Source organism: Clarias gariepinus, chromosome 1 (assembly GCF_024256425.1).
Source record: "Clarias gariepinus isolate MV-2021 ecotype Netherlands chromosome 1, CGAR_prim_01v2, whole genome shotgun sequence".
In the NCBI taxonomy this organism is placed as follows: Eukaryota; Metazoa; Chordata; class Actinopteri; order Siluriformes; family Clariidae; genus Clarias; species Clarias gariepinus.
Window position 1 is genome coordinate 25971065 of NC_071100.1, and position 24467 is coordinate 25995531.

The following is a 24467-nucleotide window of genomic DNA, read 5'->3' on the forward strand; positions in this document are numbered from 1 at the left end:
TTGCTTTGTTATATACTGTATATAGTGCGACTGAAGCTGGATAAAGGCTTTAATTAATTGTATTGCATCTGTGCAAGTAAATTATATATATATATATATATATATATATATATATATATATATATATATATAAGGAAGCAGAATCCGTTAACAAGTCGTCCGCGTTACTGTTCATATTAATCCACCAGATAGATAAAAAAATAAATAAAATAAAAATATGTAAAATAAAACGCAAGAATGCAAGCTATTTTTTAAAAGTTGAATAGTGGTAGCGGTAGTTTAGCGGTAGCACGAATTGATGGGCATGGCGTTTGTATGCGCATGCGCAGTAAGTCACACACGTATGACAGAATAATAGGAAGAATTTACTGAACAACCGCCAGCCTTTCCAAGTTCGTTCAAGTTGTCATTTGTGAGCTTGCTGTCTTCGGACATCTGCAGCAGTTTAACGTGAGTGCCTTGAGAGACATTTCCGGTTCCAAACAAGGTAAATAAACAGTTATTTTCCAAGCTAAAAGCTAAAGGCTAATCATGCTGGTGCGTAAGGTGACTCAGAATGCGGCGCTGTGTAACGCTGTGCTCCGACTGCCCCAGTCCGTGTCTGGGTGAGTCCATTACTGGGATTATACTCATTAAATGTATTTATATGTTGTTGTTTAAGATAGCTAGCATGTTCTGTTGTTCTGTTTATCAGGACACCGCGCCAAGCAGGAGCTGTCGTAGCTGTGCAAGGTCTGCGTCGTTATGTTAGCCAGAGCACCGAGGTAAGGAGGATCAGATTGTTATTAACTTAAAGTTTAAATTCCACATGCTCTTTTAAAAGACAAATTTATATTAATAATATACACCTCATGAAGGGAAAAGCATGTGTTGTTGTAACGTGTCCTCTTGGCATGAGTGTATGTGTGTGTCTGTCCTGCAACCGCCACTTGGAGGCGCGAGGAATCTGGGGCAAAGTTCACCTCCAGTTTCTATCACCACTGTACACAGTACACACCAGGTGCTTTGAATGACATGGAAACAATTCAGAATGTCATATAATAAAGATACGCTCTCAAAGTGGGTGGGAGACAAGGAAACGCACATTAGAAGAAAGAGAGAGAGAGAGAGGGGGGAAGTGGAAAGTGCTTGGTGTCCTTGCCAGTGCTCTCTGGTTCACTGGGCAGCCTGTGAGTGTCACGTTGTATGCAGGACTGGTCTGTATTTAGACCGTGTGTGAAGTCATGGGATTTGTAAACCTGCATGACTTTGCCACTAAGAGCCATCATCTGAGCCAACATTCACAATGTAAATGTATAAAGGAAGATGGACTTTCAGCACCGCACACTCTTCTCTTCACCTGCACTTTCCTGCCAACTACCGTAGATAGATCTCCTGATCATACTACACCTACCAAAATGGAAAGGTGAGCGTGCTTCGTCTAAGACGTGAGGCCGGCCAAACACATTTTTTCACCTGCTGTGTCACGTGCAGCATAACGCCCGATTTGACCCGGGTGTAGAGTTAAGCCGTAGATTAGCTTCATTTCCTTCACCTGGATTGTTTCAGGCGCAGAATGCCTTGACTTGAGTTTGGGTCTGAAAGGAAATATTCATGAAAGTGCTTCCTGATTGGTAGGTTGAACGGTTTTCAGAAGCTCTTAATAACAAAAGCAGCCTTCGTCAAAAATAGACTGGACACATCTTTATTGAAGCAGATCTGGGACACTTTAGAAACACCTCACTGATGAGACGATGTCACTGTCTTATCACTCTCTCTCGCTTTCTCTCTCTCTCTCCCACACACATACACATGCATGAGCTCACTGGCAGGGATTGACAAGGACACAGACAGTTTTGCTCCCTTGGCTCCTCGTCTTAGAAGAGCGTAGCATGCTTGGGATTCAAATGATGTGCCTAATGCTTTTATGTTTCCTATCTATTTCTTCCTCTGTTTTTATGCTAATTTCTGTCTTTCAATTCATAGGCAGTATTGGAGAAGTCAGCAGCCAGCAGTGATGTTGGCACCAAGGCTGAAAGAGTGGACAAGAAGGCTGTCGCTATGGTACGTGTCTGTTCCTCCACACTGATTTTTAGAATGTTCATGCTTTTAAAAAAATAACATTTCTTTTTCTCTTGTTAAGGAGTCAAAATCCTTTGCAGTGAACATGTTTAAAGGGCAGATCAGTACTTCACAGGTGTTCCCCTTTCCCACAGGTAAACTAAATTGCTGTTCTTGCGATGTTTTCATGAAGTTCATGCACTAGTATTGTCACTGTCGTTTTTTAGCATTATTATAGTGATAGTAGTTATTCATTCTATTCATATGTTTCAGTGCTAAATGAGGAGCAGTCTGAGTTTCTAAGGGAGTTGGTCGGACCTTGTTCAAAGTTCTTTGATGTGAGTTCTGTTTCATGTTTAACAAATCAATGAGAGTTTATAATATTTTTTGATGATTTTTTTTTATCCACTGTACTTTACATTTTGCATGTTAGTATTTATCTTTGCATATGTTACAAATGCTGTAGGAGGTGAATGACCCAGCTAAGAATGATCAACTAGAGAAGGTAGAGGACAAAACCATGGAGGGGTTAAAGGAGATGGGAGCTTTTGGCTTGCAGGTACCTGCTGAACTGGGTGGCGTCGGCCTCAATAACACACAGGTGAGAAGAAGCCAGTCAAGGACGTTGACAAATAAGTAGTGTTACCAGAAAGAGACCAGCCAGAAAGAATGAGTGTTAGATATAATGTTAAAGATTTTAATTATTTCTATATAAAAATAAATATTAAATATATTGTTATTATACATATTTATCCAATTTAAAGACGATGCAGTCATAAATATTTACATGAGAGCATTGCTTTTACTGCCTTTTTACTGTGACTGTGTGCAAGTTTAAACAAATAAAGGAAAAAGTATTAAACTATTTTACATTTATGAATTGGAATCAGAGAATCATTGTGACTAGTCTACTGAGCCAAAACAGCAAAAAAACAAGAAAGATAGGCTGAGAGAAATTCCTGTGTCTGTGATTTCAGTATGCCAGGCTGGTGGAGATTGTGGGCATGCATGACTTGGGTGTGGGCATTACTCTTGGTGCGCACCAGTCTATCGGTTTTAAAGGTATTCTCCTCTTCGGCAACAAGCAACAGAAGGAGAAGTACCTTCCCAAGCTGGCTTCAGGTGAGGATGAAACAGCAGTTACACTGCCTGGTCAAAAAAAACAACTCGACACATATTTAATATTTCTTTCAACCAACTTTAGATTTGATTAGGCTGTGCAATGTGCTCTGCCATAAGGGTGGAAATATACTTGCTTTTAGTTGTGCATACGTGCATGCATGATGGCTGCCTTACGTATTCTGTGCTTGTTGGGTGCGTAGTTTTCTCATGTCCTGAGAAATTAATATGCCTGTGCACGTCTGCAAGATGCAATCTGTGTATAAACTCTAAGGGGAGTGTCGCAGGCACAGCAAAAATGCATCAAAGGCTCCCCCACCTGTATGATGTGTTTTTACTGCTGCACGATGACAAATAAGGGTGTCAAAACAGTTGGTGGGAGGTAAGTACTGTTTTAAATATTGAATTGGAAACTAAGCTCAAATGTCTCTGTTTGTTTATTTTTTGCAAAACTGTCTGATAGAATTCTCTGATGTGCCCTCTGCTGGAATTCTCTTGCAACGTGCATAGTGTATAATCAAGTGTGTGAACCAAAGCTCTCAGGAAGTTACTTGTTGTCGCTTCGTGCGCTTCATTTCTTACCCTGACGCGCATTTCACTCTGAAACAGGGGAAATCTCAACTCATCAGCCCATATGATAATTTTCCATTGCCCCAAAGTCCAATCTTTATGATCCCTAGCAAATTTAAGCTTTTTTTTCTGATTACTCTCTCTTACAGGTACTTTTGTTATGTACACACAGCAGTTTAGTCCCAATCCTGTAAATTCTTAGCACATTGTGTGTTTGTGAGAGAAAATGTTATAGCACTTTAAAAAAGCACTATGGTCTGGTTTTTAATTTTGTGTGTTGGACAGTTGTTTTCTTTGCATGATGCAGGCCCCTTTTGTAATGCCTTTTTTTTTTTTTTTTTGGCCAGGCAGTTTGTAGTGTTGTCAACTACTGTTTTTTCTAGAAACCGTAAGCTATTACAGGCTTGAATATAGTTAATTAAGAATGTTTTGTGGCTATATGTTTGTATGTCACTTGATCTATGCAGTGTATTGCAGTGTTAGTCAATTACAAACCAAATCCTCAAAATTTCTGAAATTTTTACTTGACATTTTCACTGTTCAGTCATAGTCAAAGGTAGTGTAGGTTACACAGACTTTGTATTTTATTATTTGTCTTTTTAATAAAATAAAAAAAAAAATAGGGTGTAATCTGTCATTTAGCCATACTTACTGTTAAGTTTAATCCAGTAGCTTTAATATGGAATGGTGTAGCCTTTAAATATACTCTGCTGTTTGTTTAATTCTCAATTTTTGTTGGTATTTTCCATGGCGCTAGAACCAAGACCATTCAATTTTATCTCCAGAAGAAGGCGCTAACTAACAACTTTTGTAACAGAACATAATATTGACATAAATGCATTCTGCAACTTGATAAATTTATAAGATTATCATAGTCATTTTATTGTGTTTATCCATGTATTTACTTTTTTTTTTTTTTTTTTTTAAAGCCCACACTTAATGACATAAGCCCTACAGTATGTCGTCATAGTGTCATCATATCCCCCCCCCCCCACCATTTGAGGCTTTTGGGGGGTCTTAACATGCTCAAAAACTTATGACAATTAGCAGACCGATTGGAGTTTGCTGCAATTAGGATGTCTGAGAAAATCTCACACAAGACTTTGCTCCGTAATTTATACACACTTGCACGTATGAGCATGGGCTCAACTCAACAGGAAGTCAGTTTTGTATTGATTGCAAATTGCCCCCAAAGGATTTTGATCTCCTCTGTCACATTGATTGACATCACATTAAGTGATATCATAGTTATGGAGATCTAAACATAAAATTACCTTCTTTTTTAAAATAATGTCATAACGGTTTTAGTATGTCCCTTTTAAATGCATTTGCCCGGTGTGCCCATTCCCTTCCTGGAGCTGGTACCGGAATGGCGGGGTGATTGGCCATCGCCGGTGCATTTTTTTTTTTTTTTTAATTTTAAAATTTTTGGGGGGGGGCTATTCCTCCAGGTTTTCTTCTGTTTACTGCTATTTATTTTATTTAATGTACAGTTATAATATAGATGCATTTTTTTTTTTTTTTTTTTAAGGTGAACATATTGCTGCATACTGTCTGACTGAGCCATCTAGTGGCTCAGATGCTGCCTCTATTAGGTCTGTTGCTGTGCCCTCACCCTGTGGAAAGTACTACACCCTTAACGGAAGCAAAATTTGGATTAGGTATGTATACGTGTGCCCGTGCAGGTGCCTTACTTTAACAGATACTACATGCAGACGTAGGTGTTATTTCAGATATTCCACCACCAGAGGGCATCTCTTCTTGTCATACACCGTACATAGTGTACAGTACCGATGGAAAGTCTTCAGACTCTTTCAAGTTTTCCAAGTTTTGTTATGATTCAAACCCATCTTAAAATGGAATTAAATAATTGTTCTTATTCTATAAAAAGCACTCCACAATGTGAAAGTAAAAACAGGCATTTGGAGTGTTTTAAAAAATTCATAAAAAGATTCATAAAAAAGATTTACAGTACATAAGTATTCAGATCAGTCATTTAAGACCTGGTTAAGGTACCTTTGGCAGCAATGACAATTTTAAGTGTGCTTGTGAATGATGCTACAAGCTTGGCACAGTTTTCTTTTGGAATTGTCTTCAATTCTTTGGAGTAGAATTTTTGAATTATTGACACTCAACCATGTTGGCTGGGGAGAGTCAGTGCACAGCCATTTTCAGGTCTCTCCAGAGTTGCTCTATTGGGTCTAGACTTTGGTTGTGCCATTCCAGAACATTCACAGAGATGGTTTGAAATGTTTTTTATTGGCAGTATTCTTCGGGTCGTTATCTTGTTGAAATGTAAACTGTCGCTCCAGCCTGAAATCCTGAGCACTCTGAACAAGGTTTTTACTCAGGATCGCTCTACAGTATATTTTTCTCCATCCATTTTTTCCCCCTCTCAATACTGACTAGTCTCCTAGTCACAGAAAAAAAATCCCCACAGCATGATTCTGCCACCATCACGTTTTGACTGTACCCTTTATTGAGGAATGATCTGTTCGGCCACTGTAGGACTTTCCGCGGGTCCTTCTGTAGGACTGTCCATCTAGACAAGAGAACTCAGGATCTCATTTTTATTGACAAGGGGTTATTGGTTACCCACAGCAGAGTTGCACCAGAGCTCAGTTGTAGTTGCCATAACAAAGAGAATTATGTAAATGGAATATTTCAGTTTTTTTTTTTTTTTAGGTTAGTACTGCGTTTTTTTAATTTAACATTAAAAATGTAAGAAAAACACATTTTTCATCATCTATCTATAACTATGCAAAATTGTCTGTGTTAAAACATATTGCCGTTTACAGGTGTATAGTTTTGTTTGTATTAAATTATAATTATTAAATTGTCTCCTGCCACAGCAATGGAGGTCTGGCTGACATCTTTACCGTGTTTGCTAAGACTCCAGTGAAAGATGAGAAAACTGGAGAAATGAAGGACAAGATCACTGCTTTCATTGTTGAAAGAAACTTTGGAGGAGTCACAAAGTGAGTTTAGTTTAAATTTGCGTTACTTGTGTTGACAAAGTAAGTCCATGCTCTTGTGTAATTCTTTAACAATTAAGTCAGATAGCAGAGGGCCAACTTGATGTGGGTAAACATGAAACTGGTAAGGCTTGCCTTAACAGTGGCTTTGTATTTTACTTAGTCTGCCTTAGCCACGCTTTAGTACAGGATGTTTTTGTCTGTAGTTTTCTGTTGTCTATTCGTTCCTAATTGCCATGTTGATATTTCAATCTCTTGATAATCTCTTAATATTTGCTTTTATCATCTCACCCTCTTCTTTTTTCTTGTTTCTTCTCCTGCTCCCTTTTGTGCCCATGTCTTGATTAAGTGGCCCTCCCGAGAAGAAGATGGGCATCAAAGCCTCAAACACTGCAGAGGTGTACTTTGACAATGTCCGTGTTCCAGCGGAGTGTGTTCTGGGTGAAGTTGGAGGAGGATTTAAAGTGGCCATGAATATTCTCAACAACGGGCGCTTTGGCATGGCTGCAGCGCTCGCAGGAACCATGAAGGGTGTTATGGCTAAAGCGGTGCGTTACTCTTTATGTTTGCAGAAGATGTATGATTTGCATTTTGTAGCTAATCCATGAATGGTTTAGCTGCATCTTGAGGTTGGATTAATATTAATTTAATTAATCAATACAAAATTACAAATTATGTAACGTCAGTCATGTTATTGACAATTGACACTGTGTTTTAGGCTTAAACAGTCTTTAAAATGTTGTATATCTGAGCTTTTTCAAAAAGAAAAAGACCCCCGCCTCCCCACACGTGCAGCTGTTTTATTTATTAATACTGCAGTTAACATATGTCACATGGATTCTGATTAGACAGTGTTTGAATTAGCTTTCATTTCGCTTCAACAGTAAGAATAGCTTGTTTATTTGGCACCGAGTTTATTGCCACATCCTCTCTTGACAGCCATAGCACCCTCACTTCCTCTGTATAGGGAAATTCCCCAGCCTACATTTCACTTTGTGCTACTCACCCTACAGTGAGTTGACATTCTGTGCTTTGTTTTTTGTTTAATTTTATTCAGTGTCATTAAGAGTAACCCTAAATATTAAAAGGCTTCTCATTTGACCCTAGTAATATAAACATTTTGCTACAATCATTTAACAAGAAATGCCATTTCTTGGATGGACTATTCCACATAAGTAGACTTTTCTAAATAAGTTTTGGAAGATTTTTCTCGTAGCAACCCTGGAGAAAAGAACACTTAATTTTTCATTTGTTCACACGGAAATGGGAAAATCCAAACTTCCCCCGAGAATATCTAGTTATTCCTGTAAAAGTGAATTGGAAATCTAGAATATGTTTTGGCAAAAGTAAATACACACCCATGACTGTTCTCGCATTGTGTACAAAACAGCACGCATGAAGTACCGGTCAGATGTATAAACAGTGAGTGTATGTAAGATGTGTCAGCTTGAAATTAGTAACCTGTATTAATTTTTTGTTCCTTAATGAGTTCCAAATTTTGGGGGAGTTCCTTAGTCAGTTACTGCTATCACAAATTAACAGATTAATTTTAGGCATAAGCAAGATTAGTAGAAATTGTTAACGACTTTTAAAGGCGAGAAACCCCCCCACAAATAAAGTACAGTTTAAATGATTTAACATACATGAACTAAAATAGACTCACCAGCAAAAAAAAAAGAAAATAGAAAGAATTCACAGACCTACTAATATTTGTTTACGGAATTAAACAGTCTTCACATGATGTGGGTAAAACATTAAGAACAGCATTACAGTACCAGCAAGACATGCATCTTTTTTCCTCTATTCTCATTTCTGCTCCGTTTTGACTCTTCTTTGTTGTGTAAAGCAGCCATTTCCAAACTTAAGAAAGTCGTGGCCAAATCTGAGCGGTTCACCCACACTTTTAACACAAGACACTTGAAATTCTAAATATATTAGTTACATATACAGCCATACACAGGAGGATATGCAGTGAAATGTTTACATGATTGCTGGTGACCAGAATAATTAAATATTTATAAGGTAATAAGGTAGCCTACTTAAATCAAATTCAAGCTAAAATAATACTGAAATATGGAAATTATACAAATAAGGATAAAATGTGTAGCAAATTTAATGCAAGCATAAAATGCATAAATACAAATAATAATAAAAGAAAAAAATTACAAAATGTCAATTGAATAGATAAATTCAAAAGAAAATATAAAGTAGAAATATTTAGAGATGTGTAATAACGTACTGTTTTAATGAACAACAGTAATAATGGCATAAGGATGGGTGACAGCAGCAGTAATGATGGTCAATTATAATGCTGCTAATTATTATGATTGTCATAGTGTCTATGTGCAAAACATGAACAATCAGGTAGTCGTGTTGAAATTAGTTCATTTGCAATGTGTAAATACGAGATTAGTGGGTGTCGTCTGTGATCAGAACACAAATAGCCTGCGGGAAGAAGCTTCTTCTCATCCTCTCTGTGTTAGTCTTCAGGGTGTGGAAGTACTTTCCTGACTGTAAAGGAGAGAACAGTCAAATAATTGGGTGACTGTCTTTACTATGTTCCTGGCATTGGTCCAGCACCGCTTGCTGCAGACAGGTAGTGCAGGTCAGGAAGCTCAATGCGGATGATGCTATCAGCTGATCTCACACCCTTCTGCTTGGCATGGCGCTGAGGTCTGAGCTACAGGGCGATAGTTATTGAGAAATGCATAATGCGCTTTCTTTGGGACAGGAACAATAATGTACTGTTAAACGCATGTGGGGATTAGGACATAGAGAAGTTAAATATCTCCATCAGCACTAGTTCTAGCTGGTCAGCGCAGATTTCAAGAACCCAACCTGAGATGCCGCCTGGTCCTGCTGCTTTCCTAAAAACTGGTCTCATGTCATGGTCCAAGATGATAAATGTATTTCCCATGCTGGCATTCTTTATCTGTCTGCCGCTATTAACACTACTAGCGGTGATGGCATCAGTAGTGCCGTTTGTCCTGCTAGCAGCAGCCCCGACGCGGGCTTGGAAGGTATTCAGCTTGTCCACCAGAGACATGTCCATGGTCATCATTTTGGATGTTGGCATTTTATGGTCGGTTATTGTCCTGAGCCAATCTTGAGAAATTCCCTATAACTGTATATTTTTATTTCATGAACAAAACAATAATTTGTTGCAAGGTAATAATCCGTCCACCTACATGTCATTTGTAAAGCAACAAATGTAAAAAAAAAAAAAATGTAAGTGTAAACAATAAATTGGTAAGCCTGTATTTTGACAATGGGATGTATGAATTATTATTATTCCTCATTAATAATAACATCTGATCAGATAAATTAAAAACATTATGGAATTTAATGCCTGCATGCGAAGCATAGTCGATATACAGGGATCATTATCTATTGTCGCCCATCATCACGCATTTATTGGATTTTGACCAAACTTTTACATAGCCTTAATGAGGAGGCATGGACTTGCTGTTCGGCGTTTAATTGTACAAGATCTCTCCCAGCCCAGGTTTTAGTAATATCCCGGCCCCTCTTTTCAAAACATTGATGTAAATCTTTGCTGCGTTCTGTGCTCAGTAATTACATTGCCCCAATGCCTTTTAATTAAATATTATGTAACTTGCAAAAAGTAACAGTAACAAAGTAACTTGCAGTTATTAAGATAATAGAAATATTCTAAAATGCATATCTCTCTCTGTGTCTATGTGGCTGTATGCCATAGGGCTTTTTGCAGGCAGGCAGGTTTAAATTATTTATTATTTTACATTATTTTTCCATGACACACAGTATATAGGGCTTATGTCAGCTTGGGCTGACATTTTTAGCTGGTTACCTGGTGGAAGACACAGTCTATTAGTATTTGTAAGTTAACCCAAATATCACCATTTATGATCTATAAATGTAAAGTGTTCTCAGTTTAGCTAGATGCACGTGAGTTTGTGGTTCTGACATTTTGGCACACACTCCGACTCAGTCTCTAACCACACTGACAAAGACACGCCTGTGAGACACACAATGTCTGTATACATGTCAACTTTTTTTTTTCATGTCAGCCAATGTGATAGCTTTTTGTTTCACTCCTTGTGAGACGATACACTGAATGTTTCAGATCACTAAACAACAATTCTTATGACTTTCTTTGCTTCAGAGTAAAAAACTGCTAATTATTTATTTTGAAGAGCTGAACAAAAACTACAATTAAAGCTACTGGTTGGCTACAGTTGTCAAGATAGTTGTTTTTTTATGATCTACATTAAATATAATACAATATTAATAAGAAAATGTAAATTTTAGGGCTGCAACAACTAATCGATAAAATCGATAATTATCGATAATGAAATTCGTTGTCAACGAATGCCGTTATCGATTAGTTGGGCTGCTCATGTCACTGAGGCGCGCGACCATAAGATGCACAAATACACACAGATACACAGCCGCTCGCGCAATGGAGGTTACAGAAAAAAGCGCGCGCCCCGAGTCCTCCAAGGTATGGGAGTGATTTACATTAAACGCCTCTAAAAAGACGGTAACCTGCACGATATGCAAGACCGAGCTTTCATGGCATGTCATGCACGAACACGTAAAAAGAAAATATGTTGGTGTTACGGATGGCGAAACGTCAGCAGGGTCAGTAAAAACTGTATCTTCATCGTGTAAAAGTTGAAGTGCTTTAAGTTTAAACTGTTTGCTAACTTCGGGACAGTCGCGCTAGATCTGTTCACGTGCTACTCGCTAGCATCACATTGCACAATCACCGCATGAGCAATAGTGATTAGTTAAATGATGCTATTTTAGATTAATTAATTTAAACGGTGCGAATAACAGTAGAATATTACTTTTAGTGATTGTTGTGGTTTTCAGCGAATGCAAATAACAGTATATTTGTGGCTATTAACAATGTTTGAGAGAAATGGTAATATTGTGTATCTGGAATGAATTTTAGATCTTTAAGTCCATCTCAAAAAAAATTGGAGCAGAAACAAAGGTGTTGCGTTTATATTTTAGTTGAGTGTGTATATATATTCATACTGTATATATTATATACTACATTTAATTTAAGGTTTAAAATGTCAAAATTAAAGATTATTAAACTCTTTATATGGCTTTTGCATTTTTTAAAGTTTATTTTTATACATAAATAATACCCAGATTTTTTTTTTAAATATATAGTTATAAGCAAAATATCAAATTAAAGAAGCGGTTAGGTCTTATCCGATTAATCGATTAATCGAAAACATAATCGCCCAATTAATCGATTATCAAAATAATCGTTAGTTGCAGCCCTAGTAAATTTCTCATAAAAGACACACAAAGAGGCACATACTGTATGCGATATTAGGGGTGGGAATCACCAGGGACCATCTGATTCGATATCACAATACCCAGGTCTTGGGTTTTATAAATATCCCGATATAATATAATTAAGATTTTTTTTTATGATTTTGTTACAATTCTAAACAAACACGTGATGCTGTGCTGCCTGCTAATGTGCACCACCTGTAGGTTTATAGAGGAAGAGCAATGTTTTACCAACTCGAATGCAAACATGTATATAAATTTCTAAATACTTTTTAAGCCCCCCATCTATACCAACTATGGTATATTTTAAGATGAAAAAGACTTCTATGCTTAAGATCTCTTACTAATACTGTATTGTGTGACACACATACAGCCCTAAAACGAAATAAAAAATATCTTGCAACCTGTAATGGTTATTAATAGAAGAAAAAGATGCCTTGCCAGGTTCAAACCCCACAACCACCAAGTTGCCACTGTTGGGCCCTTGAGCAAGGCCCTTAACCCTCAATTGCTCAGATGTATAATGAGATAAAAAAAAAAAAAAAGTCGCTCTGGATAAGGGCGTCTGCCAAATGCTTAGATGTAGATGTTGAACGCAGCTGTAACCACTGATCCATTTGTCTTGATACCTTACCTCTGTAGAGCTTATATCCTGATGAAATTGCTCATTACTTACTACTCAACTACTACTTAAAAAAAGCATCCAAATGTAGTATAGGTCTATATATTACTATGTATTTTAACTTGAGATACATTACTTTCAAACCAAGATTTGCTTCTTGTTGTTTTGGAAACATTTTGGTTGTATGCAAGTGATAATGTGCTGTATGACTGCATGTAAATGATTATTCTATTAAACCACTGGCTGCTTTAAAATAAGTATATAAACTATTTTCATTTAAAATAGTGTTTAGTATTGTTTGGAGATTTACTTAACACTTTTGTCTTTTAATTGCAACAAAAGAAAAATACTTGTTTCCACTCTCATCAAAGGAAAAAAAAGCTCTCGTCTTTATAATCTACTGGCTCTACAGTTACACAGACTTTGACAGTTAAAGCACCAAACCTAAACTTGGTAAAGCATTTGTAAACACAACACAAAGTGTTGTTTAAGATGACTCGACATTATCAGATGTGTTTTCTCGCTGAAAGTGCTTCAGTGACTGATTTTGAATATGGATTTTGGTAGCCAGTTTTTTGTTTTTTTTTTCTCTGGCAGGCAGTGGTATTAACTATTGCTATAACATCTATGATCCGGAGTGATACATAGAGTTAAATGTCCCAGTGGTGTTACTGTCTGTTATCATCACTCGTGGAATGCCTCTCGTCCAACCAGATTACTTGTTCGGAACTAATTGTTATGATATGTTATATGTAAAATATTTACATATGTTTTTAGATATTTATTTCCACCCACCTTTTACATTTGTTAATTTCTCTTTCCCAGGTGGACCACGCTGCCAACAGGACACAGTTCGGTAACAAAATCCACAACTATGGAGTAATACAAGAGAAAATTGCCAGAATGGCCATGATGCAGTATGTCGCAGAGGTGAGTTAGGCTGATCAGTACTGATCGTTAACATTTGTCTGCCAGCAAAGCAGCTTCAGTCTGTATTCACAGTTTAGTTTGGACTGAACTATGTGGTTTTCAATGCATGAAAACCATCAGAGCAGAACATTCCTGAAATTTTGGATGGAGCCAAGAATAATCTACCTGGTGTAATATTAAGCAGGAAATGTTTGCAACAATCTGTGGTGACAATGAATGTATTATTCAAATAGCAGACTACTAAAAGAAAATAAACAGCAAAAAGTTTTCATACTGTACTTTACCTTCATAAATATCTGCATGTGAAATCATAATAATAGGGGAAGTTCACATTTTAAGATCAAGTAGGGTAAAAATATAGCTTGCTTAGTTACTTTGGCCTTTCCCCTTCATTTCTGGGGAAAAAAAACATCATCTGTTTTATTTTAAAATGTCTAACTTTATTTCCCTCTCTGCATTTCTCTTTTGTACTCATCAAAGTCAATGGCCTACATGGTGAGTGGGAACATGGACAGTGGAGCAACAGATTTCCAAATCGAGGCTGCCATCAGTAAAATCTTTGCCTCTGTGAGTTCTTTACACATCATAAAATGACCAAGAATAACATGCATTCCAGTTTACACCAAAACAAGTATTTATTATAGGCCTGTGGCTGACAAAAAAGTAAATATTTCACAGATTAAATGTCAAGAAATGTTTTCAATAAAAAGCCTTAATATTTTATTTTTTTTAAATAAAATTAAGTAACTTTAAAGATTGCTATAAGATTAACTAGGCTTTGAAATGTGCTTTGTCTGCATAAATATCAGCATCTTAAGTGTTTTTTTTTTTTGGGGGGCAATGTTTGCAAAGATGTTTGGTCTGATAAATCTTAAAATGCTCTTTTTTTTGGTTTCTCAGGAAGCAGCATGGACTGTGACTGATGAGTCTATTCAGATTATGGGCGGAATGGGTTTCATGAAGGTAAGCTTTTAATATTTTTTTCACTTGCAGATAAAATTTCAGTGTATGCAACACTAATGATGTTAAAAATAATATAAAAACTGTTGTCACTTCAGACTGTATTTAATGGCACAAAGCCAGAGTTATAGTTTTTGTGTGAGTACACCTGGCAGGTGGCATGTGTGTATCAAATGTAAATAAGCCAGCCTTTAAAAAGTGTTGGTGGAAATCACCTGGAAGAAGAGATGTTGAGCTTGTACTGCCATAAGTAAATATGTGTTTGGGATAGGACATCTTACATAATTGAAACAATGGTTAAGGTTCAAATAATAATAAGGCAAGCAAACACAGTGTATTGTTACATAAAGTACACAATAACCCTAACTCTAGCTTTACTCTGAAATACACCCACATGATGGAAGTGGAACAGAAAAATGTCTGGGGGTAATGGAAAACATTGTAGGTGTCTGAACTATAAACCCCTCCATATGAGCGTAGGGGTTCAGAAAACCTTTAACCACTGAATTTGTTTCCAGCATTGCATATGAAACCTCACTTGTAGTTAGCAAAATATGGGTCATGTGCACACACTGATTTTTTTTTAACACTGTGCTAATTATTTTTGACTAATAAGTGTCCACAGAAAGCAGGCAGAAAGAACCCTTAAATGGAGTGATTTGAAGTTCACTCATGTGAATTGTAGAAGTGTGCAGAGCTGAGGCAGAAGTGAGCATCTCCTTTAGATGATTCAGCAAATGTATTTCTAAAACCGGGCATTTCTTCTTCCTCTTTATCTCTGTTGTTGTGCAAGGCTGTCTATCTCGCCACATCTCACTTGTTTCTTTGATAGCGAGATAATAAGAAGATGGTGTTTGTCGTTTGCAGTAATTATGTTCCAGTTTGGGAATCTGTTGATAATTTGTCTAATAAATCTAAAGTTTATTATAAACTGTAAATCAAGACTTTGCTCAGCCTTGCATATAATAAAACTAAATGTGTGCACTTGCTTACTGTATTGTTAGGGTTCTGTTGCATTTCCTGGTGTTGTTGATTATTGTTGCACCACATTACTTTGAAATTTCAAATTTGGAAATACCAGCAGCTCTGATGGTGTATCAAGCTCCAAGGCAAATCACAGGTTTGTTTTTATATGCTCACTGAACAGTTTATTATGAACACTACAGTCGTGGCCAAATGTTTTAAGAATAACACAAATGTTAGTTTTCACAAAGTTTGCTGCTAAACTGCTTTTAGATCTTTGTTTCAGTTGTTTCTGTGATGTATTGAAATATACAGTAATTACAAGCACTTCATACGTTTCAAAGGCTTTTATAGACAATTACATGACATTTATGCAAAGAGTCAGTATTTGCAGTGTTGGCACTTCTTTTTCAGGACCTCTGCAATTCGACTGGGCATGCTCTCAATCAACTTCTGGGCCAAATCCTGACTGATAGCAACCCATTCTTTCATAATCACTTCTTGGAGTTTGTCAGAATTAGTAGGTTTTTGTTTATCCACCCGCCTCTTGAGGATTGACCACAAGTTCTCAATGGGATTAAGATCTGGGGAGTTTCCAGGCCATCGACTCAAAATTTCAACGGTGCTCCATCGTGCTGGAAAATGCATTGTTCTTCACCAAACTGTTGTTGGATTGTTAGAAGAGGTTGCTGTTGGAGGGTGTTTTGGTACCATTCTTTATTCATGGCTGTGTTTTTTGCGCAAAACTGTGAGTGAGCCCACTCCCTTGGATGAGAAGCGACACCACACAAGAATGGTCTCAGGATGCTTTACTGTTGGCATGACGCAGGACTGATGGTAGCGCTCACCTTTTCTTCCAAACCATCGGAAAGAGGCTTCATTGGAGAATATGACTATGAATACTTTCTGCAGAAGATCAATCTGTCCTTGATGTTTGGAGAGAAGTGGCTTCTTTGCTGCCCTTTTTGACACCAGGCCATCTTCCAAAAGTCTTCGCCTCACTGTGCGTGCAGATGCCATTCCTGAGCAAGCTCTGCACTGCTGGCACTCCGATTCCACAGCTGAATCCTCTTTAGGAGACAATCCTGGCACTAAGGTGCAATCTTAGTAGCCACAATATCCTTGCCTGTGAAGCCATTTTTATGCAAAGCAATGATTGCTGCACGCATTTCTTTGCAGGTCACCATGGTTAACAATGAAAGAACAATGATTTCAAGCATCACCCTCCTTTTAACATATGATCTCCAGCCTTGTGCTAGTCAACATTCCCACCTGAGTTAACAAGACGATTACTGAAATGATCTCAGCAGGTCCTTTAATGACAGCAATAAAATGCAGTGGAATGTTTTTTTTTTTTTTTTTTGGATTAAGTTAATTTTCATGGCAAAGAAGGACTATGCTATTCATCTGATCACTCTTCATAACATTCTGGAGTATATGCAAATTGCTATTATAAAAACTTAAGCAGCAACTTTTCCAATTTCCAATATTTATGTAATTCTCAAAACTTTTGGCCACAACTGTATATTAATCCTGGGTAGGGGTTCTTGTTTTCAAAACCTCATTTGGATTCCACAAGGACATTTTGGGCCATGTTGACATGATTGCATTAAACAATTCTTGCATATTTTTTTATGTGCTCTTTCATGCTGTACATCTCCCATTCTAACACATTCCTAAGCTGCGCTACTGGTTTCAGACACAGTTCCTAGAAGACCACTGAAGGACAATGAAATCTTTGTCATGTTTATGAAACCAATTTGAGATGACATTTGCTTTACGGATTGGTCTTTAAGCAGTCTGACTATTCTCTGTCAACTTCTATCAGCAAGGCATTTCTGTTTGCAGAACTGCCCTCCTTGCCTTTTTGTCTTTGTGTTATTCTGTGTGAACTCTACAGATTGTTACGTTTTATGATCAGAAGTTATGAGCTTGAGTTAAATATCCAAACCAGGTTGTCTGACATCAACAATCAGGCTAAAGTCAAAGTCACTGGTCTCGTTTTACCCCATTTTGATGGCTGATATGAACATGACCCAAGGTAGCACGTCCTCCTAGCATGTTTTTACACTTTGCCCTGCTTTAGCCCTGCTTCTGATTGGCTCATAATAAACAGCTTTAAAAGTGTTTTTTATATATATATATATATATATATATATATATATATATATATATATATATATATATAAGCAAAGCAGATGTTTATTTAGCATTTCTTGAAGGAGGTTCAGATGTCAGCTCTTTTATATAATCTTCAAGTTACCAGCTTGAAGTGACTCAAATCCATTTTTTAGGGGGGTTCTTGCATGGCAATGGAGTAGATCGTGTTTGGCTTGTGCTCTTGCCGAACTCTTGTTTTTTGTTTTTTTTTTTATATATAAATAAGCGCTTTATTTTACAAATCCATTTTTTTACTATAATGTGTGCACTTGTGCAAGTGATTTTACTTAGGGCTGTCTTAATGCACAAATCTGATGTTTTTCAGATCGAATCCGAGTCACTAAATATATATATATATACACTAAGCAAAAAAAAAAAAAACGTCCCTTTTGCAGGACTGTGTATTTTAACAATAATGTTGTAAAAATCCAAATAACTTTACAGATCTTCATTGTAAAGGGTTTAAACAATGTTTTCCATGCATGTTCAATAAACCATAATCAATTAATTAACATGCACCTGTGGAATGGTCGTTAAGACCTTAACAGTTTACAGAAAGTAGGCATTTAAGGTCACAGTTCTAAAAACGCAGGACACTAAAGAGACTTGTCTACCGACTGTGAAAAACACCCAAAGAAAAATGCCCAGGGTCCCTCCTCATCTGCATGAACGTGCATTAGGCATGCTGCAGGGAGGCATGAGGACTGCTGATGTGGCTAGGGCAATAAATTGCCATGTCCGCACTGTGAGACGCCTAAGACAGCGCTACAGAGAGACAGGAAGGACAGCTGATCATCCTCGCGGTGGAAGACCACGTGTAACAACACCTGCACAGGATCGGTACATCCGAATATCACCCCTGCGTGACAGGTACAGGATGGCCACAACAACTGCCCAAGTGCTCAGACTGTCCGCAATAGGCAGTTTATAAGGAGGAGATGCACTGCAGTACTTCAAGCAGCTGGTGGCCACACCAGATACTGACTGGTACTTTTGATTTTAAGCCTCCCTTCATTCAGGGACACATTGTGAAACATTTTTAGTTTATGTCTTATGGTGTTGAATTTTTTAGTGTTCATACAAATATTTACACATTACGTTTACTGGAAGTAAAAACAGTTGAAGGTCAGAGGACGTTTCTTTTTTTGCTGAGTGTATATATAAAAATAATAAAACATCCTTTTTTTTTTGTGTGAGCAAAGACATATTGATGTGTGCATGAGTGCCGTTTCACAGGACAGACTGATGTCCAGATTAGAGTCAGATAAGTGTCAGTTGAGGTTTCTTGGTAACATGACTAGCTGCATTTCTTGCAGTTAAATGTTAAAAATGCATTTTTTGTTTGTTGGTTTAATAGGTGTAAAACACTTTGCGATCTCCTGCTGTGGAAAAGTACTAACTTTCCCATGACAGCTCATTGGGTTTTATTCCTTATATATTACCGAAATACATGCAATACTACATTCTGGTGCACCAGTATTATAACCTGTTTTTGGGGAAGTTGGAGTTTTGTTAATGCTTGATATAACCTTTACCATATAAACCACTTAAACAATTGAAATGGGGAATTTCACTTTGACTTGTAATTTTAGTGGATGTTCTCCAATTTAGGTGTGTTTTAATCCTGCGTTTGCTCTTTATCATGTTGTCTTGATGCAGGACTCTGGTGTTGAGAGGGTGATGAGAGACCTGAGAATCTTCCGTATCTTTGAGGGCACCAATGATATTCTGAGACTCTTTGTGGCACTCAATGGCTTCCAGGTAATTAGGGAAGAGACTTACTGACAGGAAGATGAGCAAGCACCTGGTAAACATTTCCTGTAGAAACTGAGAAACTGCATTTGAGGTTGCAGACAAGCGGTTGTTGACGGTTGCTACTGTTCATGCACAACTGTAATGCCTACAAGTGCCAGGCATTTGTAAAGCTAAAAAAAAATGTGATGCATTTGCAAACTATATTTGCAAAATGCTTTAACATTCATATAATGCAAAAGCTATAAAGCTAAACTGGTTTTAAACAGTAATAAATATTACACAGCCATGATTGTTTTAAGTGATGGGACATGACATCAGTAAAAATATTTAAAATGTTATCCTTGTTTGTAGAATGCAGGAAATCAGCTGAAGGATTTGCAAAAAGCTCTGAAAAGTCCATTCAGCAATGCTGGTTTGTTGGCTGGCGAGATCACCAAACGTGCCAAAAGGTGACGTGCTTTTGTTGTCTTTTAAGTTACAAATTTAAATGATTAGAAGAGAATTAATACCTACAAATACACTCTGTCTTTATCTTGCAGAAAGGCTGGCATGGGTACAGGCCTTACGCTGCAGGGAAGCATCCATCCAGAACTGGCTCACAGTGGTGATCTGGTGAGACAGCTGTGACACACTTTACAGTTTCAAGGAAACTTTTTATATGTTTTCTGATAATCTTACAACTTTATCACATCAAGCTGCCCTTTAGCCATCTGACAAGCAGCATGCGTTTAAAAAACAAACAAACAAACAAAAAATCTGATTGGTTTATCATTGGTTGGCATTTGTTGTCAGCGTTTCACATCATGGGTTGCTTTCACACGAGCGACTCGTGCCTGGATACGAGTACACCTGACCCCAAATTCCAGTTCATTCAATTACTCTGAATGATGTACACCTAATTCATTGATCCGGTTCCGGGTCTACTTGAAAAAGAAGGTTTTAAGTGCAGTACCATAGTACCCTTAACTTAATATTTTGTTGCACAACCTTTTGAGGCAATTACTGCAATCAAGTGATTTCTGTAACTCTCAATGAGACTTCACCTGTCAACAGGTATTGTGCCCCAGTCCTCGGGTTTTGCTCCAGCTGTCTCCGGTTTGAATGGTGCCTTCTCCAGAATGCATGTTTCAACTCTTGACACAGATGTTCAATAGCATTTAGATCATGGCTCATAGAAGCCTGCTTCAGATTAGTCTAATGTTTTGTTCTTAGCCATTCCTGGGTGTGTTAACTGTGTTTTGGGTCATTATACTGTTGGAGGACTCATGACCTACGACTGAGATTAAGCTTTCTGACAGTGGGCTGCACATTTTGCCCCAGAATGCCTTGATAGTCTTGAGCTTTCATTGTATTCTGCATGGAATTCAAGACACAATGTACCAGATGCAGCAAAGCAGCTCCAGAACATAACCGAGTCTCCTACATGTTTCACACTAGGTACAGTATCGTGTTTAACTTTGTATCATATTTGCCTCTGTGAACATAGAGCTGATGTGACTTGCCGAAAAGTTCCAGTTCCAAGTTCGAAGGACATTCTCCCAGATGCTTTGCGGCTTGTAAATATGAATTTTGGCAAATTCTAGTCGCACGTTTTAATGATTTGACGCATCCTCGCTTGTCTTCCATTAAGTCCACTTTGCCTCAAACTGTGATGGATGGATGGTGCGATCTGATGCTGATTTACCTTTGTTACGATATTGGATTTATTTGTTTTGTGTGTCTGGTTATGCTTGCTTTGTCTCTACGTCTCTGCTGGTGGTGGGATAGGGTGTGTCATCCCTTGTTGTTTCAGGTCCCACTTTCTTCAGTGTGCCTGTAAATCTACTGGTTGCTGCTCTGCCTGTTCTTTGTTGGTTCCGCCTCCTCCCAGATGATTTGGTCCTCCAGGCAACCCAGAGGCCTACTTAAGGCCTTCAGACCACCATGCTACAGACCTTGTTTTTGCTTACTTTGGAGTTTTTGCTTACCTTGGAGTTTATCTCTAATCACTTTGGAAGTTGTTCTGGGCTCTTTGATGACTAATTGAAGATTACGAATGGTAATCAGTTTTGGCTTCAGTCCTGTGGACCTTAAACTTATAAATAATGTGTGCAGCTGTGGTCACAGGAACATCAAGCTGCTTGGAGATGGTCTTATAGCCTTTATCTCGAACATGTTTGTCTATAATTTTCTTTCTAATCTCCTGAGACAACTCTCTTCTTAGCTTTCTGTTGTTCATGTACAATGTGGTACACTATTCTACCAAACAGCCCAGTGACGACTATTCACACTTTAAATAGGCAGACTGACTGATTACAAGTTTGAAGACTCCTGTGATGCTAATTACAGAACACACTTGAGTTTAACATGTTGCTATGGTCAAATTATTTTCAATCTTTTTAAAGATTTAAAGATTCAATTCAAAGATTCAAATAATCTTTCTTGGGGTGCCATCTTTTTGTCCAGCCAGTTTTAAAAGCAATGTCTGATTTTCACTAGTTAATTTTCTGTAATTAAAAAAAAAAAAAAAAAAAAATATATATATATATATATATATATATATATATATATAGGGGTAACAAATATTTTGCATAAATATGAGCATAAAACAAACTTAAATTGCTTATTTTATATATATTACCTGTAATGCATTGTAGCCGTTTGCTATTAAAATCCTTTTGCGTTGGTCCATATCATGATTTTCGATTTTTCATGCAATTAATTGTGAAGATTTAAGTACAAGCATAATCAAATGTCTCCAATTTGATGTAAGATGAGACAAGTGTACTGTCCTTTGGGTTTATTGGTGAATTGCAAACTAACTACCTGCCTTCTGTCACCTGTTGTATTAGTGTATAGATGCGCAGATGTAGGTCATAATCAGGCATGGTACGAATCCTGCTTAATATGAAAATTTCCATAGATTTCTAGTAACTTTTTTTCCTCCTCTGTTTTCTCAGACAGTGAAAGCCATCGAGCAGTTCGGGGCGGTGATTGAAGAACTGCTTCTAAGGCATGGCAAAAGAATCATTGGTGAGAAAGAAAATGTTTCCAGAGTTTTGCCCACTTATTGTATTATTAAACAAATATAAATGGCTGTTTATATATGAGGAACATCTTAAGTAAGATAACGAAAATGTAATAACGTTGTTGGAAGTGCTGACGGTCTGTCTTTACAGGTACTTTACATGCTGAATGTAGATTATTTCATCCTTGTACAAAGACTAACCTTGCAATTTTGTGGTAATGTGCATGTTGATTTCCTTTCTGGTCTAGAGGCAAAAATGCGAGCTTAAAAAAAAAAACCTTCTGTATTGAATCACACATCTCAGATATGCATGTGTGATTATAGTTTTTCAGCTTGCACAGTCAGCATGTATTTTCCCATTTGTTTTCAGGTCTTCGAGACTTCCTTTTCTTATAGATTTGATTTCCTTGCAATGAACCCTATTTTTTATTATAATTTTTTTTTACAGATGAGCAGTTTGTGCTGGATAGAGTTGCAGACTGTGCTATTGACTTATATGCTATGGTTGTGGTGCTGTCTAGGTAATGCTCAAAATGTCCCTCTCTCTTTCTCTTATTTAGCATACACACAGCTGTAGGAAAAAGTGTGTGACACATGTTTGCTCTTCTCCTCTCCCCCAGGGCCTCTAGATCCTTGAGTCAGGGTCACTCATCTGCCCAGCATGAGAAGATGCTGTGTGAAACCTGGTGCACTGAGGTTAGATGTGTTTACGCCGCTTTGTAATTAAATCCCTGTACTGTTTCAGATGTTTATTTTTTTCCCTCCTTTTTATGATTTCTTTTTTTTCTACTGCTAGCCAAGTATGTAATAAAGTAAATCCCAATACAACTAGGGTAACTAGCATTTTATCAAAACTTCTTCTCATGTTCATTTTTTAGCTCCCTCATCACTATATTAAATTGCAAGAGGCTTTGCTAACTCTTCTGTCTTTTTCCTTATTAGGCTCATGACAGAATCATGAGAGATATCAAGTTCTTGAGGTCAGGCACATCCAAGCAGATCTTCAAGAACCTGCGTGCCATTTCTGCAGCTGTAGTAGAGAATGGCGGAGTGGTTTCTGCTAATCCCTTAGGCTTTTAAAAAACATTTTTTCATCCTCAACTGTCTTCTACTGCCATCAGCCAGTCGTAATCTAATTAGGAATTTATATTTTAGGCTCAGTGCTCCCAAGCTGGGCAAGTGGAGCAACCTCGTGGATAGATGGATAGATAATTACTTTATTCATCTCCATGAGAAAATTCATGTACCACTAAAAGGCTTACTAGTACCAGTCTGTTAACTTAATAATTAATAAACTGAATCATCAAAGACAAGAAAAGTATGTTTTTGAATAAGAAATGTTTTGGAAGTGTTTTTGTCTGTAACTGGTGTGTACAGAACATAAGACATTGACTAATCAAAAAGGGATTGAAGGGATTTTAACTGTTATCTTGCTGTATAATTGTATAGTTATGTTGGGCCTGGTTCACCATTGTTTTTCCCATCAACAATACTCACCGTACATAAGGCTTTATATTTTTAATGTAAACTAGGACTGTCTTTGGGAGTTTTGTTTCTAATGTATTTTTTGCATAATGACTATCCCTTGAAGCCTTCTTGCAGTCAAGCTGTTTGGAAAAAATAGCTGTAAGTCATTTGGGTGTTTTTTGTATTTGGTTCATCACAAATATCCTCTATCCTGTACTCTAAGGTACTGAACTGTCAATGTGCATAACAGTATAATTCCTTTTATTTTGCCTATTGTATTACATGTAGGATTTTCTGTTCCTGTTGTGCACAATGCCTGAAGATCTACATATCTGTAAAATCAGTAGTGAAAGCCTTAATTGTACTCCATCTGTTTGTCTGTTTAGAACAGAAATTGCAGAACTTAAGCAATATGTTTATTACAAAATAACAGGACTACACACAAATGCATAAAATTGATCAGTGCCTGAAATACACTTAAAGTAAAATAAGATTTGTTTGAAATGTCAACAGCTTTTTGCAAGATGTTTTACAATGTACCAGTGTCTCTTGGTTAAAAATAAATAAACTTGACATTATTAAATAAATGAAAAATTAAAGAGAA

General features: G+C 37.2%; 1 protein-coding gene across 2 annotated transcripts; it reads left to right on the plus strand.

Moving 5' to 3' along the window:
• Positions 1 to 332: 332 nt before the first annotated feature.
• acadvl (acyl-CoA dehydrogenase very long chain) lies at positions 333 to 24467 on the plus strand. Of its 2 annotated transcripts, none has more exons than XM_053491895.1 (20): positions 333 to 606; positions 711 to 764; positions 1966 to 2043; positions 2123 to 2195; positions 2314 to 2378; positions 2507 to 2641; positions 3018 to 3162; positions 5261 to 5390; positions 6582 to 6707; positions 7054 to 7252; positions 13447 to 13551; positions 14032 to 14118; positions 14452 to 14514; positions 19294 to 19395; positions 19741 to 19838; positions 19929 to 20001; positions 22329 to 22401; positions 22845 to 22917; positions 23017 to 23092; positions 23339 to 24467. In XM_053491895.1, exons 1-20 carry the CDS (start codon positions 532 to 534, stop codon positions 23474 to 23476), a joined length of 1968 nt encoding a protein of 655 aa, XP_053347870.1. In that variant the 5' UTR covers positions 333 to 531; the 3' UTR covers positions 23477 to 24467. The 2 variants fall into 2 exon arrangements, with proteins under 2 accessions (XP_053347870.1, XP_053347863.1); XM_053491888.1 differs by having other exon boundaries at positions 333 to 605; positions 695 to 764.